Here is an 18,132-nt window from a genome sequence, read left to right as displayed (position 1 = left end):
TGCACTGTTTGATAAAACTGATACTTATTTTGCAATCTTGTTCCTAGGAGACTTAAATATTAAATAAAGATCAAGGCCTTGACTAGTATAATATCGTTTCAATATTAAACTTATGAGAAACTGGGCTGCTAGTTCTATTCTGATCTGTGCATGTAAATATAAGGGCCAAGATGATTACTGCAGGCACAAGAGCTTTGCTGTATTATGGCACAGAAGATGCTGCATTTCTTTTCTCACAGGCTCACCTTGAAAAGAGTTAAACAAGACCTTCACACATCAGGGTGACTAAATTGGGAGCCTTAATGCCAGCGTACCAAACACGTCTGTTGTTAAATGCATTCATCCTATTGAATCATTTCAAGTCTGTGAATGAGAACTTACACAGTGCGTGCTGGAGATGATGACAGAGCTGGAGATGAAGCTTAGACCATCATTCATGCTAACTTGAAGAGCTGCCTCCCTGAAAGACACCAATGAAATAAGTCAGGGCTGTCTGTCCACAATCCTCTTCTAGGTAACATCCTCTGGAACCTGGACTTTAGGATCAGCAGCAAAACTTTTCCCATTCGAGGCAGGAATGCTTTTCTGTCATTGAGAGGATTATTGACCCTTCTATTGTCTCTCCCTCACTGTGCTTATATGGAAGAGAGAGAAACGTCTGTTGATGCACTGAAGTCCCATATAGTCCCCATATATGGGGGTCCAAAGTCTTGTCACATAACTATTAATGAACCACCCTGAGTTGAGATAGTTTCAAAGAGTGCATCTAAATCTATTGACACTAGCAATGCAAACATGCCACAGCCAGATTTTGCACTCAGATGTGCCATACCTGATAAACCCCAACCAATTATACCGAACAACCCTCTCCTTCAACCTACAAAGTTATGTTCTAGAAGCTACGAGCTCCTCAAAGGTGAAATACAAAAGGCAATGTGAGAACAATTTACACATAAGAACAACAGAGTATAGGGAGATGAGGCAGACTGTCATTTTCCCATAGGCAAAGCAAGTATTAGAGTACATAGAAAAAACATACATGCCAACTTCTCGCAGCACAGGTGCTGGGCAGAGTAAATAGGTATCTTCCACAACAAAAGGCTTCTCATCTGGAGAAAAAAAGAAAGGAAAAAAGAAGAGGGAGATACAGAGATTTATTACCAGATCAGTAACACAATACTTAGAGACAGCTTGGTTTTATATATCCATATCTATCTATCTATATATACATATAAAATATAGGTATAAATAATGTTTTTCCTCACTTGTGATGCCCTACAGCAGGGCTCAAGGCATCAGAAGCCCAGTACTGTCTGCCATCCCCATTCTGTAGGCAACATCCTCCCGATTCCTGCAGCCACTGGTGCTGCTGAAGTCCCCCATGCCCTCCATCCTAGTCACAACAGAACTGAACATACAAAGTAAATCATCACAGCCCCCTGTATAGAAGGCCTGGATGGAGAATCATGGAATATCTTGCATTGGAAGAGACCAGTAAGGACCAACAGGTCCAATGCAATAGATTACGACTGGAAACAGCTGGCTGAAGAAAAGCATATGTTATGGAAAATCTCACAACTTCAAGGCAGAATTGTCTAAACATGAATCAAATCTCCCTGCCTCTGATACAGCTTTTAAATCAGAGTGGAAAAGAAACAACAACCAAATAACAATAGGAGTTGACCTTGGATAGATGAACATCAGCCAACGTTCTTTCATAGACTTAGAACTTTGTACTATCTCCCTCATCACCAGAGAGATGGGGATCCTAAGGAACTTCCCAGCCCATTTGCCAGCTGATGAGAGATCAGGCAGGTTGGGAGAAAACCAGGCAGACAGGCTGGTTTTTCTTTTACTTTTGGCTGGAAACCACACATTCCTATTGACTCTGCTGAATCAGCAGTTTCCAGAAGTGTGTCACTGCATTGGAAAGCTTTCTTCCAGCTGTAGTTAGAACCATCTCTAGGGTCTTTCTCTAGATATGCTTACATATACATGAAATGAGAGCAGTTAGCAAATATTGTCACATTTCCTAAAGATTTCCAGCTATAATTGTTTGAAATAAGGAACATTGGAAGCAGTGTTTGGTGCCTAACTGGCATCATTGACAGAAATAGGATGGAAAGGAGCAAGAATGAGAGTTGAGCAATCTAATGAATAGTTGAACTGGTCTGTTTTGCTTGGCCTTTTGTTTTTGAGCTATAATTCCATTTCAGGTGCTACTGGAAAGAGGAAAAGCCACAAAGAGACAAAAAAAACAAAGAATGTGGTAATCTTCTTGAAAGAAGCATCAGCTCTGAGCCTCATTCAGTCTTAGCTGCTGGGAGATTCGTTCATATGAATGATAGCAGTGGAGCACAATAACCCTAACTCCAACATCTCAGACTGAACCCTAACATTAAAACTAACTTCATTATAACCCTAATCATGACCCTAACTCAACTCTAACCCCAGCCACGTTTACTTCCTACACTCCATCAGAGAATGAAATGGTAGCGAAAAGTTGTAGCTTTCACTGAAGTTTTCCTTATGTTTCCAGCTTCTAGCAAATCCCATTGCCTATATACACACACACTTGAATATTTGCATCGCCCACAGCATTGTTTTTTATTAAGGGCTGTTGACATACAAGCAAACAGCTGAAAATGAAACACTGCAGCCAGCCGTAAGGTTTGCACAAATAGGCTTCACTTCTGCATCATGACTTGGCTACTGAGAGCAGCCTTCAAGCTTCTGTGATCCCTCTCGATCCCTGCTCCTGCCCTTGGCCTGTAAAGCACCATATATTACTCCTGCTTTCCCACAGCCTTGATGCAAGAACATGTACTAATATTTCCACTATGCTAAGCATTAGGAGCAGATGTTTTTTAGCACGGGGTTTTCCTTTGCAACCCCACACCATCAACAAGGCAAGTTTCTCTCTGAGAGCCTGACAGACAACAGGTATTTAAAGCACACTGTGATGCTCACACTTCACATAACACACAGCACAGGATTCATGGTGAGCTTGCATCATATGCAAGCACTCAGTTTTGCAGCAGAGTAGCCAAGCAAAGCAGTAGCATTTCCCACTGACTTTGCCCATGCATGGAAGGTGCATATTGGTGGTGAGCAAGGTCCCTTGTGGCACTCTGGTGGTGTTCTCACCCTCATTTATGAACATATAATTAACACCCATGAGTTTATGACATTGTCTCGTTACACACGCAATAAGAGAACGAAGACCAATGTCTTGTTTTCTCCTTTGCTAACACCAGCAGCCAAGGCCATTGAATGCTCCATGCCAGCAACCACTAAAACAAAAGCTGGTTTAATTTTGCACTGGAACTCCTCAGCTTTTTGTTTCTGTTTCTCTCCCTTCCCATCTCTTCACTTGCATTACATCTATGCCTCTCTAGAAAGTGCATCAGCCTCATGGCTGGCAAGGTTGGCTACACAGAGAGATTATTTTGTTTGGAGAATGCTTGTGTTTCACCACAAAAATGAGTGACTATTGCTTAGCTCTAAACAAAAGAGGATCCATTCGGTTTGCAAAACTCTGTCCATCCAGCTCCTTCCTGGAAAACTTACATTGAGAAACCAAACAAAACAACACTTCTCATCTGCTATTCGCACCTCTATCTGCAGGACACATTTGAAAGGACGCTTTTCTTCTTGCATGCTGCATAAAAACTTGCTGCACTCCCATGCAGTACGAGATGGGCCTGAATGCTCCTGAGCTCCAGATATCATGCCAAAGCTGAATGTTGTGGTTTGGACTCCCGTCAGCTGATGATGCTGGTGGAGGAGGCAGGGGCCGCTCCGCGTTGCTGGTTTTGCTGCACAGAAAGCAATTTCCCTTCTCAGCTCGGCCGCTAGCTGGCCTTGCAGCCCTGCAGAAGTCATCTAGACTCCTTTGCCACATTTATAGAAATGCATTGCAGACATCAGTTATGGGCAGAGCTTCAGGATGTGTTGCGACGCTTCACCTTTGAGAAAGCCCACCTACAGCAAGGAGCTCCTTACCTATCCACCCCGATCACTGCATCAAGCAAAATAAGGTTCTCACTGTAAAAGAAGCCCATAGGGCACACAGCATAAACAGGTAGCTAAAATTAATAATCACTTCACAGCTGTGCGCAGAAATGGAGAAGGGTCAAACATCTCCCCAGAATACATCTGGTTTCTATAGATGCCCTTTCAACAAGGCGCTTTCTACTGCTCAAATTCCCGTAATTCACTATCCAGCATTCCTATAGCTTTTAACAGCTATCTGTAGCCTGTAAAATCTATTAGTCCTAACATTAGTGTGTAGTTTCTTTTGCCATTAGCAGGGTGTAGCCTTTTGGCAAGCCAGGACTTGGAGTACTTCCCAACTATAATACTAACAGCCTCAATATATGCATGATGTTTTAACGCAGAAGAGCAAAACTAAACCAAAGGAATAAAACCCCAAAGGTGACAAAGAAAGGCAGCATTTATGCCGTATAAGTAAGCTGAAATCAAAACTGCCTTTTCTTCCTTAACAACTCATCCAACAACCAATGGGCAGACTGAAAACTGACTGCAAAGATCTCTTAAAGAAAACTGTGTTCAGATTGCCATCTCAGTGCTACCAATGCTGACTGTTGGGCTTGCAATATCTGCATTATTTTAGTTCAGGAAAGGCTGTGAAAGCTGTTTGCCAAACTTTCCATGCATCACAGACCAACAATTTCCTTCTGCTATTACCCTTGTCAAATAAAGGAGCATTTGTGATTTGTGTTTGACTAATGTGCAACTCCGAATGCCCTGATCTTGTCTTCTGCATCTGCAGGAGAGATGACACTGGTTTCTGTTAAACTAATACAGACAAATCAGGGGAATCTGGCTGCTCTCACATGAGATTCCCTCAGGAACGTCTGTGCTAAAGAGGTTGTTCTCTCTTTGGTCCTCAGTCCACCTGAGACCAACCTTTGGGTCAGGCTGCCAAGGGAAGTGGTGGAGTCACTGTCCCTGGAGATGTTAAAGGAAAGGGTCAATGCGTCTAGTAGGCAATATTGGCAGTAGGTGGATGGCTGGACTAGATGATCTTAGATGTCTTTTCCAACCTTCGTGATCCTAGGACTCTATGAAATAAGTAGCCCTGAGCACTTCCATTATTCCTCTAGAAACTCAACATACCTCTGTTATTCCCTGCACCAACTACCAAAACCCAATCTCACTTCATCCTGGCTGACTCTTCTTATGCCACTCCTTGTGACAACTCTGCAAGCAAAGTTTTTACTTCAGATCCACTTTGTGGGGATGTAGGAATGCAGAAAGACACTGGAACACTGAAGGGCCTATGAGAAGGCCCAAAAATAAAGAGAGAATGTTTTGTTAATGCTGTAATGAAAACCACATTGAGATCATGCTATGATTGCTCTGTTATGTGTAGGAACACATGAGCTACAAATGCCAAAGCCAGAGCTGAGTTTAGAGGATGGGGGGGAAGATAGAGATAAGCACGTAGCAATGATATCACATTCATAATCACCTCTAGATGGAGGGAAGGGAACTGGAAGGAAATTTTCTATTCCTTCTAGGGGAAACAGAGGCATAGCTCGTGTCCTTCACAAAGGTCACATCCTCAGAATAACTCGATGGAGTTTGCTCAATAGAAAAAAAGATATATATAAGAGGAAACATTTGATGGGGCTTTAAAGCATCATGAAATCAGGGAACTCAGAGATTGGAGTGAAAGTGCAGAGCAGAACTTTTCTGTGCTGAGAGCGGTCAAGATAATGAGAAAGTATGGAAGGTATCACAAGAAAAGTACAATGCTGCCAGGAAAAGGAAAGAAAAGGTACGATTAGCAATCTGCTTCAAAAGCAGAAGACTTTTTAGAAGGCATTTGCTGGGCAGCTTGGGGACACAGCTCCCTGTACAGACCATTCCGGTCATAGATAGGCCATGCTCTCATCATCCTTGCCTCTTTTTTCCTTGCTTCTGTTACCAGGTGATGAAAAACTGTAATAATCTCTAAGACTAATTTGAAAGAATCAGGTTTGACAAAGCGTCCACAGCATTCATTAGAATGCAACAAGGTTTGCTCCTATCTCTGCTGTGGTGCAGTACTGCTTCCTCACCCATCTTTCATCCCTCCATTGGGTTTTAAATTGCCTAGGACAGAGCTTGCCTCCTTGCCCAGAGCTATCTTTGCTGGATCCTGCACAATCTGGGCAGACAAAGACATTTTAGCACCACAGAGCAGTCATAAGTCACTGCACTGGATAATTAATTTTAACTCTTGTGCAGTCTGAAACCAATTCTCCTAGGTCCGGCTGCTGGCAGAAAACACCCTTGCTGTTGAACATGCATCTGATTACAGCTCCGTGCAGCCAAATATTCTTCATGGTTTCTACAGATGTTCCTTTTTTAATTACTATTGTTTTTTTTTCTATCCCATAGCTATGAACATGATGAGCCAACGCTCTTCACCTGCCACTTTTCTCTGCCAGTAATCCCAATAAAAATCTATTAGCTCATGCCCTAAACCTCAGCGAGTCCTAGCTGTGCTGGTCTATATTTCATCAGGGATAATTTAAGGTTTCAGGAACTTCTGGCATAGTGTTATCTTTAAAAACACCTCCCTCCCTGATACAACCAGAGCCCAAGAAGTTTCAAGCAAACAAAAACAGCTGAGCCATCCGCTCTCCATAAGGTTTCCATAAACCTCCCTTTGAGTTAATGCTGATGTTAAACTGTTTGCATCTAAGTGGACAAGGGAGAATACAAGCTGGAGCTGCGGGCTGTAGTAAAGCAAAAGTATTCAGGTATATTCCCACATAGAGGAGCTTAAACTTAACACAGCTGTGCCAATTTGTGCCAGGAGAGACGTGGATCTGGGAGCCCTGATGAGAAACTGTTGGATTCCTTCAATCTGGGAACAGTTTGAACTCAGAAGTGGAGTTTTTTGGCCTCCCGTTTCCAGGTCACTGCATCAAGCACTCTAGGACTGTGCAGAATGAATGGAGAAGTCTTGGTGTGGTGCCAAGGAGAATGAGCTCACTTTTCACCTATGCACTGATTCAGGACACAGTGAATACATCAGGTCAGAGGACTGGGGGATGTTTCTGGCCCTCATCATTATTTCCCATGGCCATTTTGTGGACATAAGAAGGCAGCTTCAAGGAAAAAAGCCTATGGGTTGCAATAAGAGAAGCTGATCTTTCCTGAAAGCTACTGTAAAATGATGATGACGGGCACTGTAGAAAATTATTCAGCTACAGAGACAGCACACAACAAAAAAGGAGGAAGGAGTCTTTTCCTGACCCCCACCAGCACCAGGTCACAGTGTTTGGGAGTGAAGTAACCCTTGCAAGCAGTTCCTCCCATTGGCAACACTGGATGTTTTTGCGTCTCCATGGATGGGATGCACTGAATAGAGAAAAGCTGATGGATGACATTCTCAACTCTATGAAGGACTTTAGGGTGTTTCCAGGAATGAATGTCGTGCATCAGAGCCAGGAAGCTGAGCTCCGAAGCTATTGGGATGCAGCACAGATGGCAGGTCACAGCCTGTGTAGCCTCAAGTAAAGAAGGAACTTGCAAGCCATAGACAAGATACAAAACGGAGCAGCAAATGAAGTACTGAACAGCCTTTACACAGGAGAGAAAAGAAGGATGGCCACTGAAAAAGGAGATCTGCACCAACTCTAGCAATGCCCCTACAGATGCAACCCAGAACCTGATTTGCCTTCTATTACTGCAGTGGCTCACTGTTGACTTACTTGGTATCCACCAGAATCCCCAGGTCCCTTTAAGCAAGGATGCTCCCCATACATTTCTTACCGAACTCAATTGGGTGCTGGATAAGTAGCTAGAGAAGAGAAAGTCTCCCAAAAACAAAGACTGCTGTCCCACTTCAAAGATTATTTTTAGCATCATCTTCATCCCTGCTTCAGAAAGCACATTTTCCCCTGAGCTCACATCTGCCTTTTGCTTTCCTTCACATGCTGCTTAATCTCCTTCTGTGGTTGTTTATCAGCCCAACTGCACTGAAAAAAGATTCCCCAGTAATGCTAACCCATTGTAAAGCACACCCCAAAAAAGTTCATTGGGAGACCTGAGGTCAGTGGATTAAAAGCAATATTACTGAGACTGCCATCTTTTTATAGCCAGAAATTCAGCTCAGGATTTAGCTAATGTTCTCGCTCTGATTTTATCTGTTAGTCATATCACATTCTGTGCTCACATTACAGCTTTCAAGACTGAGATGCTGTGCCAGATTATTATAAGGAGACACCGCGGCTCTTAATCTTCTTCTGACTCAGTGAAATGTTTTGAAAGGTGATCTTGAAGTTAATGCCTACAGTTGCAGTGCCGATAGCTGCATTTTATTCTTAGCTCATCCACAAACTGTGACATTAGTGAATGCACATTGACCCAATCCCTTTAATTCCCAGGAGATGCAGTTTCATAGGTACCACCTGCTTGCTATCAATAACCCAATTGCACAGATGTTGCAGTACGAGCAAATCTAACACTGAAGCATTAGACTTGTATCAGGTCAGGTCTACCTTCACAACAGCATCTGAACAGATCCCATGCTAGGGAAAATGAATTCTACTGTCACTGGTGGTGCGAGATATGAAATACGCAGTCTGATTTCCTATGTGGATTTAGAGGTATGCAAGATAAGAACAATAGGATCATGGGTTCCTCCAATTAAGTGGCCCTCAGTACCCTTCACAAAAACACTAGGCACTCAGGCTTTGATGTGCCATGATTCTATGCCATCACCCTTCTCCACAAATCCAAGCTTAGCAGTTCCTAGCTGTCTTCCTCCCACCCCTGATGGAGCCATGCGATGAGGTTGGTTTTCCCTTCTTCATCCCATAATGATTGCCGTCACAGCCAAAGCATTTGAAAATCCGATATGTTTTCCAGGCAATTGCCAGCTAGTGCAAACTCAGGGTAAAAAAAAAACCCACAAAGAAATAAGAAAGCTTACTGAGAGTGACCGTGTCATTGATCCTGAAGCTGCAGAGCACTCTGTCGACATTACGAGCGTGTCGAAATCCATTTCCTCTCACAACAACCTGGAATGACTCTGTAGCAAAGACAAACAACAGGTTACCAATCCATAGGGAGGCAAACAATAGTCACTTGGACAAGGAATGTCCATCATGTTCACCCTCTGTGTCTCCCCACCATGGGGAAGGAGCCAGCCCCCACAGTTCCTGTTGCTATCTAGGAGAAACACTCAGTATTACCTCTGATGTTCCTTTTGGTGAATGATAATGGAATGCAAAACGTTTCTGATCCAAGACAACGCAGGAGGAAACACAGTGCATCAGAAATAACCCCCCCTAGTTTTAAAATCCCAAGGAGCAACAAGGAATGGGCATTTGCAGATTCAGTTTTCCCCTTGCACTTTACAGTCCCCATCTTCTTTCATCTCCCTTAAGGACTCATACACTGTACTTGTAAAAAAAATAATAATAAAAGGCAGCTTTGCTCTGGAATCTGGGCTCCCTTCCACTCATTTACAGCCAAGTTGCAAATCATCCCACCACATCTAGCCAGGGAAAGCTGCTTGACAGCCCCATTATGTGCAGTCCAAGAGCATTTGGGAAGAACGAGGGAGAAGAGCTGTGTTCTGGAGTGCGGGGGCTGATGAATACTTAAGAGAAATCACAGAAATCTCAACTGCTGGGGAATAAGAGTTCATGTACAGTCAAAGAATAGCGTATCAATGATGTCAGATTAACCATGGAGATCCTGTCTCTGCTTGGGATTGAAGTGAACAGATCCAGCAAGCACAGTGCATTTCTATCCTGGTGCAAAAACACACCATTTGGAAACAAGCAGTTCAGACAGATGCGTTGCTACTAAGTGCCTAAGTGCATCAGGGTCTCATTCTACCCCGCAAAGCTCAGCCTGCTCCCAACCTCTCCCCTTAACCAAATGCAATACATTCAACAAACATGGAGCTCAGAGGAGATGGAAGATGCTAAAATGGTTCTCAGGCTTTCTTCCAAAATGGCTGTTCTACAGAATGTAGATATGTTTGCCAGGATTTTAAAGCCACAATGTCCATTACACAATGCTATCAGAACAACCACACAAAGAGGGAATGGTATGAGTCAACAGATAGCACCTCCATTGACACTTACCTCCCGCACATATACTGGAAGGCTCTGCAGCCAGAATTTCTATACAGGATTTCTTCAAAATCTAAACAGACAGAAAATAAATGTCACAAAATGTCTGAGAATTATATTATTCTGGAGGTACGCGAATGCAAAAGCTTGAGAGAGCACTTGTTGTCATCTAAATGCTTAACACTGCAAAATGAAGATATAGGATCGTTTTTCTTCATTTATAGTGGGTTTGCTCCCACTTAGATTAAGCTGGCAAGAAACTTAAGTAAAGCAGTATTTCTTTCATAAGGGTTGGCACCGCCTTCAACCACTTAACATGTAGGCAGTGATTTACATAAATACTTCAGCATCAGCCTTGGCAGACTACCTGCAAGTCAGGAAGACCACACTAGATTTGTATTCAATTCATTCCCGTGCTACGTTAGAATTTCTCAGGCTGTTATTTGCTCTTTGCAGCCTTCCCCCCTCCTTTGAAGACTCCAATTATCTGCTACACACAATCAACAGACTTGTGACAGCATTTGTGAGCCCCCGTGAAAGCAGCAGCAGTGACCAAGAGTGGTGGGTGTTCAAGGCTGGGCTGAGCAGCCCCTACACGATGCAATGCAAAATGTAGGTCAGCTCTGAGAGGCAAGCAAATGTCAGCCAAGCATCGTGACTCAAATCCAACATGAGAATTATTTTCCCAACGTTAAATTGAAACATCTGCAAGGAAAGAGAAGCAACCAACACAATAAATTCTGTAAGAGAGGATCTGTTGTAATTTTTTTTGTTGGGGTTTTTGTTTTCTGTTTTGTTTTCTTTTTATCTGCAATCACGGTTCTCTGCCTCAGTTATCTACTTGCATGGAGCTATCGTTATTATCTCTTTAACAAGAAAGTTTGAGTTACTCAGAAGAAGAGCTGGAAGAGACTGACAGGGTACCAAGGGACGGAGGGAAGCAGAACCATCTGAGCCTCTGGCAGCCTGACAAGTGAGGAGAAAGAAGATTTGCAGGAACGAGATTACACAGGAACTGTTAGGAAGGAAAAAAGAAAGAGAGAAGGTCAACAGCTGAGAGCTGAGCAGGAAAACATCAGAAGAATTCTAAAGGGACAGAAAATGCAACAGTGACAACAACAGAAAGGTGGACCCTAAGGACAATCTTTCTTACACTCAGTGAAATCATAGTATCCTAGAACCATTAAGGTTGGAATAGACCTCCAAGGTCATCTAGTCCAAGCAACCATCTACCAACAATATTACTCCACTAAACCACATCCCTTAGCACAACATCTGAATGTTTCTTGAACACCTGCAGGGACAATGCCTCAACTACATCTTCAAGCAGCCTGTTCCAGTACCTGACCACTCTTTTGGAGGGTTTCTTCACCCTCATGTTTCAGTTTATATAAGCACAGTCCAAATAGCTTGGTGGTGCTCAAGCAGTGGGATACAGTCCTGCATTAACAGCACAGAGCAGGGCTCCTTGCAGCTGCTCGCTGAAGGCTTGCTGGCTTCCATGGGCTGGCTGGAAAGCAAGGGCAGGGTGTTCTGAGACATGCAGACCCACCACCCTGAATGGCTTTGCTCAGCAGATGCAGACCCAGCAGAGAGCCAGCCCCAATCACTACCTCTCCCAGCTCCCACCCTCTTGGAGAGACCTCAAAGCCCACCGCCTCTGCACATGCAAAAGGTGAGGGAAGATTTGCTCCCTGGGATAAGGGGAGAAGAGTTGGGCTGCCTCTGCAGGAACACAGAGTTCACATCAAATCACTGCAGGCCAGAGCAAACTCAAGTCTACACATCTCAAGGGTGATTTCAAGCACTAATCTCTCCCAGACTCATCATTTTATATTCCCTTCCCCTCTTACATCAGCCAGTACCTTGTAGCTTAACCAATCCCTTTCTCACATGACTGAGCATCTTTGCTATGCCAGCATTTATATGAGAGCTGAAAGAAGTTCATGGCTTCCAAATCTCATGGCTCTTTCAACAGGAAAAGGCTCTCTTACAAACATTAATACTATGTTTACACTAAGAAAGAGGTACTTTGCAGGTACGAAATACAAAGGCAGCTTGTTTTCTGGCTAGAATCTACAGCCTCTTTATTTTTTCTACACAGTGATTAATTTCCTTCTTACCATTCCTTTCACACACCTCCATTTTACACAGCCTATTGCAATCACTTCAATGCAAGGCGCTATCTGCCTTATAGGATATGTGCCGGTGTTCAGACTGTCTGGAAGGGATGAGAGAAAGCATGATCCCCATATGACAATACTACCACATTATCAGCAGGAATCAGGCTCACTACTGTGTAATTGCTTCTTGTGACCCTCCTTTCCAGGGCTGATAAATCTTGCACCCGTCAGCTGAAGTTCCTAGAGGCTGAAGTCTTCCTCTATCTTAAGCACAACTGGAAAGGGAGTCAGGACTGTTTCTGGAATTCATTAAAAAGAGCTGCAAAGGGAATGCAGGTCTGGGAAGCAAAATAGAGCTTTTTATTGTTTTCTTGCTTGCTTAAATGAGATGCAACACCTGACTGAGGTCGTGGGCCCACGCTTGGACCTATTAGAAAGCCAATACACAGGGGATTCCATCTGCATGCAAAAGAACTGGGGAAAACCATGCCTGTGCTGTGGAAGCAGGTCTTTTTTGCATAGTACTACGTGGTCAGAATAGTGTGCAACCACCATAAACACAGAAATCTGAGACCCCCCTGGTGAACCAACCCTCCCCAGCTTCAAGTTGTATATTACATCTGTGTTATATCAACTAACAAAGCCTGCACCAAAATGAACAAAACACATGTCCCTAAAAGGACTTTAACTACTGGGTAACAAATTCTAACACGTATACATGCAAATATTTGATTAAAAATACTTACAGAGTCAATAATTCCCTGCAGGGCTTCAAAACCATCATTCACAGGAAAGACATGATCTTTGCTGTCAGCAATTCTTGCCAGCTGATGGCGCGGTGTAAGTAAATAAAACAGAAATGCAAAGAACGAGATCAATTAGTCGTCAGGCAGCACATGAGAAGTTAGTTCTTCATATTCATTCACTTGCAAAAAAAAAACAAACCCAAGTCTGGACATTGTGTCTGTGCCAAATGCCTTTGCCATATACCCCAGTAGACTCAATGAGCACTTGCTTACCTGGGTTTCATTGAAGTCCTTCACACCAACACAATATACTGTTGCTCCCAGCTCTCTTGACCGATTGGCCTGGAATAAAAAACAAACTGCTCATTCACCTCTAAAAACAAATACGTTTTTCTTGTATATTTTTTATTTCAGAAGGGAAGAAAAGGTGATGAACAGCTAGAAAGAAAAGCCTTACGTTCCTGACATTCGTGCTTCAGCAATATTGTTTTTCATCCACAACATAACCCCCTTTTTTTCTGTTATTGGATTTAAAACTGCACCTGGGATAGATTGAGAAGACCTGTCCCTACCATCTCAAGCCATTCTATGATTCTATTATAGGCTTTGATGAAAGTTTTGTCCCTAGGATAAAAGATTTCCTCTATATTTTGCCTTTGAAGCAGCAGAACTAGACATTTAGATGTTCTGCTCCCTGTCTGGCTAAAAATGTGCAAGACTTACCTCCCTCTCAGAGTAGAAAAATAGGTCTTCATGGAGTTCTCCATCTGTCAGTGCAATGATGACACTCGCAGTTCTGTAACCTAAATACACAGAGTTCTTTAGTTCCACGTTTTGAGTAACGTTTGTTCAATTAACATAGAAAACATCTTACTAATGAACTGCTAGACTGGAAATGGTTAGCATTAGTCCCATGCCCTTATTCCCTTCAGCCAACCCATTTTCAGAGGATGTGAATTTCTGCACGCTCTTTCCATTTGGGCACCTGCCTGCACCACCAGTTTTAGTCCATACTCCTTTGAGGTGCCATTGATTTTTAACAGAAATTCATAACTATTTCAGTATTTCAAACCAATAGATTAAGCAGCAAGAAAAATTAAGCGAATTGTTCTGAGCTATTAATTCCTATTTTTATTAATGCTGTAAATTCAAGAAATGCAGAGAGTTTCAGCTCATGATGAAAAGCTGAATTGGGATTTAAATAGATTTGGTAGGAAAATGACTTATATTCTTCAGTCTGTCTATGTAACATATTTCAGCATCATGATTAAACACCGCTGTCTTCTCCTTGAATTGATTATAACTTAGGTTTTACAAGTTTATATTGATTTTTCAGGAGCAGACAAATAGGATTCAATCATTTCTGGCAACAGGCTTATTACAGGTCCATAGGAGCTCTGTAGATATAACTTGTTATAGAAAGTTAATGGCACAGCACTTGTAAAGCCAAAGTAGATGGGCCAGCATTGGCTTGAGGACCCAGTTGTACACTGCTTCTTCAACCTGTTTTTGTGTGGCACACTGTTTAAATGCAATATGTAATACAAGCATGTAAAAACATTATCAATTCCCAACAGAGTTACTGTAGGTATTTATTCCTTCCTGCTGCAGTTGGATTTTATAGCTCAGTCCCAAAGCTTTGTTTCATTCATGAGTAGCCCTGCAAAGCCACTAGCACTGGTTTTTTACTCAAACATCTGGCCTCCTGTCTTTCAGTTTCCAAGAAGAGATGTTTTATTTCTACCTTGTGCTTTCCAGTGCAGAAAGACTTTGTGCTAATTACAAGGAAGAAAGAAGAAATATTTTGGAAGCGTCTGCACTTACTATTACATGTGCTAATTGCTTGTTGAAAAATACATTTACTGAACAGCATCCCCGTGTTCTCACGTTTCAAAAGGAAGAAGAAATGGTTACTTGAGTCCTCAAGCAAAAAGAACACCATGTACCAGATAGTTTTAACACCAATAGGTACCTTCAGTCAGTCAGGCTTCTCACTTTTGGCCTGAAAAACACTTGTTATAGCTCTGGACCCCTAAAGCTCAATCTGTTTTTTTTCCCCCTTCAGGAGCAACTACCCTGAAGAGCACTGAACTCCTTTAAGAACAGGAACCACCCACTAGTTTTCTTGCAGCAAAGCTGCATTTCAAATCAATTAATGGTATCAGTAAAGAAGGAAAAAACATTTAATGGATCAGGAAAGTCTCTCACCATGAACATTTTCATAGTAAATCTGTTCACTTGCCTGAAATTAAATCAGAAGATTATTAGCAATAAATAATAATCCTGTGGGCATCTACACATGCACCAGAAAGAAAGAGAAGACGGCAGTGAGGATATCATGATTGTAGCCTACAGATGACCTCTTATTGGCTTCACAGAACAAGTTTCTTGCCTGTGGCTTTCACTGCATGACTCTTCTAAAGCATTAACTCAAAGAAATCCTAAGACCGCTGGGCAGTCATCATCTCCCACTACTCCATCTGGAAATCACATTCACCTTCCTACTTTAGAAACAGCCCATGTCCATGATATATACTCTCCAGCACTTCTAGGTCAACCACTCCAATTGGAAACAAACCAACTGCAAAGAGATATCCGTATACTTCTATCTCCTTAACTACACGCAAGTGTATTTTGCAAGGCAGAAGAACAAAAGCTTCAACGTTGCAAAACTAAGAACTAAAATGCTGGCAGAAAAACACTCCGTTTGTAAATCTCCATTCTCTTCCACATTTTAAATTTGGTTGCTACTGTTTTTGCCACCTCCATTTTTGAGGTGCGTTCAGATACATTTTTCAATAGACAGTTTCCCGGTCCTCAAAAATGCACATGTAGTGCAGAATGAGAAGCATTTCAGGATTTCCCCTACTAGAGGTTTAGACAGACTCCTGACCTTGCAAAATACAGGAGGAGACTGGAATAGGCAGGAACTTTTTAGTAGCATTAGTTTGTCCACGACAGTGAACAGGTTACGGCCATGGTCTCAGACCCCAACCAACCCCAATAACCCAGACACAGTTAAATACACTCTAACATGCATCTAGTTACCCTTTCAAATCCTTCATGCATGTATGTGTCACCTCCTGGAAGGACTTTCTGAAGCTCTTCTAGACCCTGACGTATCTGTTCCCTGAAATGAATGCAAATGAACTGTTATATCCGAGACCAAGTGTATCAGGACTTGATAGCCCGGTGAAGACATGCGTGGCTGAATTCAGATAGAGATGGGGAAAAAAAGAATTAACTCAATCTTTATACAGGCTAAGGCAATGTCTGGATACCTTTCTAAGGATGCAGAAAATAGAGCAAATGTGCTCCATGGAGGCATTCCAGAAACGTGTAGAAGTGGCACAGATTGACATGGTTTAGTGGGGATGTATTGATAGTTGGACTATCATCATCATGCCCATACTATCATTGAGGTTGGAAAACACCACTAAGATAACTGAGTCCAACTATCAATCTATCCCCACGACACCCACTACGTCCCTCAGAACCACACTGACCCTCTTCTTGAGAGCTGCTTTGGATAGTGACTCCACCACTTTTCTGGGCTCCTTCATGCTGATAGACCACATGGAGCCATGGGGAAGATGGAGAAAGTTCTGCCACTTTTCCAGCTTCCCTACAAAAAAGGCCAAGGAACTGGAAAGAAGCCCACCCCTTGTTTTTCAGACCTCTGATAAAAAGCTAGCAGCCCTCCAATTCAGCTGGCTTTTGACTAATACCATATCAATATCCTGTTCCCAGTCGACATTTCTAGGACAGCTGCATAAATATGAAATACATTTCCACATGGGAAACATACATAGCAAGCCTCATAGTTTAAAGCCTTAAGAGACCAGATATCTCTGCAACAGGGTATGCTCCCAGGGTGAGAGACAGACAGAGGCAGGAGCAGGTTTTCTCTGGCACCAACTTACATGTGGTTAATTCTCTTTTTGCTTATTGTTGTGGTGAATGGCAAGAGACATTTAGGCTGGCCGGCTTTAATGACATTTTTCAGGGTTGGTATGTGTGTGTGGACTGCTCTTTAGGAAAGTGGCCAGTTTCCTATTCATTTCTCTATAGTAGCTGCTCTGGTATGCAATTTCATAGACATCCAATATGTAAAACACATGCTGACTTATACGGTCTTCACATATGTTACATATATCTTTGCTCCACGTGGCAATGAAGCTAACAAAGGAAGCAATAGTGATTAAAGGACCTCATCCAGCTCTTCTTGAAGGCAAAGTGAAAAAAGTATATACATATATCAATCCCATAGATTTTACTGGGATGAATTTGAGGATCTGCAAGGGAGCAACAAGAACATGCTTCAGAAACATGACAATCAAACTGTCATTGCCAAAAATACACACTCTTGCAATCCATCTTTGACACTTTGCTTATATTCAGGCATCTGAGAAATCATTCCCATCTCTACATCAAGAGAATGGCAATCACGTACTGTTTTCAAGTTTGTTTTTATGGGAAGGGAGTTCCACTCATTTGTTTGCAGAAAAAAACTCCCTACAGATGTTTCAAAATGCAACGAGGCCTCGGTTTTCTTTTTTCACAAGAGCTTGAAAACGTCTGGAAAGCAGACTTCCAGATAGAGCAGTATCTGGGTTTTTAAAGCTCAGTTGCTGAAAGAAAGACATTTAGAAGCTTAAATTCAGAAGACAAATTGTGCTTTAAGAGACCTCCGGGCATGAGTGAGTGTCACATGTGAGATAGGCAGGTGATTTAATTCATTTGAGAAAGAACAAAGATGGCACCGTGTTGTTGATTGTGAGCTGGAGATCACTGAGCAAGGGAAGAGGAGGAAGATGCAGAAGGGCTTTTAAAAGTATTACCTGTCTTCTGTTAATCTCATCAGAATCGTTCCTCTGGTTGAAAAAACGATGAAGGACATCCTCAGCTGAGGGCTGGAGAAAAAGAGACAGAAGTGATTTTGGTGGTCCAGACCACAGCTTAATGTATGTGTAATAACGAACTTAAAGGGCTCTTATTTCTACCAAGATTATAGTTCAACAAGACAGGACTGAGCAGCAAATGGGGCTTTGCCCTGGGCAGCTCTAGCCAAGGAAGACCAGGAGGAATAAGTAGCAACCAACCAGCTCAGAAACGATGAGGATTCCCTGCCTGAAAAAGTACAATTTGGTCCAT

At 42.5% G+C, this 18,132-nt stretch overlaps 1 protein-coding gene across 3 annotated transcripts in view; it reads right to left on the bottom strand.

Moving 5' to 3' along the window:
• Window positions 1-18,132, bottom strand: part of ANTXR1 (ANTXR cell adhesion molecule 1) — a 64,072-nt gene that overhangs the window by 38,733 nt on the left and 7,207 nt on the right. For all 3 annotated transcript variants that reach the window (XR_011905848.1, XM_072357189.1, XM_072357190.1), the window contains exons 3-12: window positions 17,820-17,891; window positions 16,027-16,108; window positions 15,187-15,220; window positions 13,702-13,781; window positions 13,252-13,320; window positions 12,979-13,059; window positions 10,122-10,182; window positions 8,957-9,055; window positions 1,040-1,109; window positions 382-460 (exon numbers count right to left, since the gene is read on the bottom strand). Coding sequence is in view for 2 of the 3 variants with exons in the window: in XM_072357189.1 (XP_072213290.1) it covers window positions 382-460; window positions 1,040-1,109; window positions 8,957-9,055; window positions 10,122-10,182; window positions 12,979-13,059; window positions 13,252-13,320; window positions 13,702-13,781; window positions 15,187-15,220; window positions 16,027-16,108; window positions 17,820-17,891 (727 nt within the window). In the remaining variant the exon portion in view is untranslated. The remainder of the gene's footprint in view (window positions 1-381; window positions 461-1,039; window positions 1,110-8,956; window positions 9,056-10,121; window positions 10,183-12,978; window positions 13,060-13,251; window positions 13,321-13,701; window positions 13,782-15,186; window positions 15,221-16,026; window positions 16,109-17,819; window positions 17,892-18,132) is intronic.

The sequence above is a fragment of the Excalfactoria chinensis genome, chromosome 25, assembly GCF_039878825.1.
Source record: "Excalfactoria chinensis isolate bCotChi1 chromosome 25, bCotChi1.hap2, whole genome shotgun sequence".
In the NCBI taxonomy this organism is placed as follows: domain Eukaryota; kingdom Metazoa; phylum Chordata; class Aves; order Galliformes; family Phasianidae; genus Excalfactoria; species Excalfactoria chinensis.
Note: the sequence above shows the minus strand (reverse complement) of the source record. Positions and strands in the feature narration are given on the sequence as shown.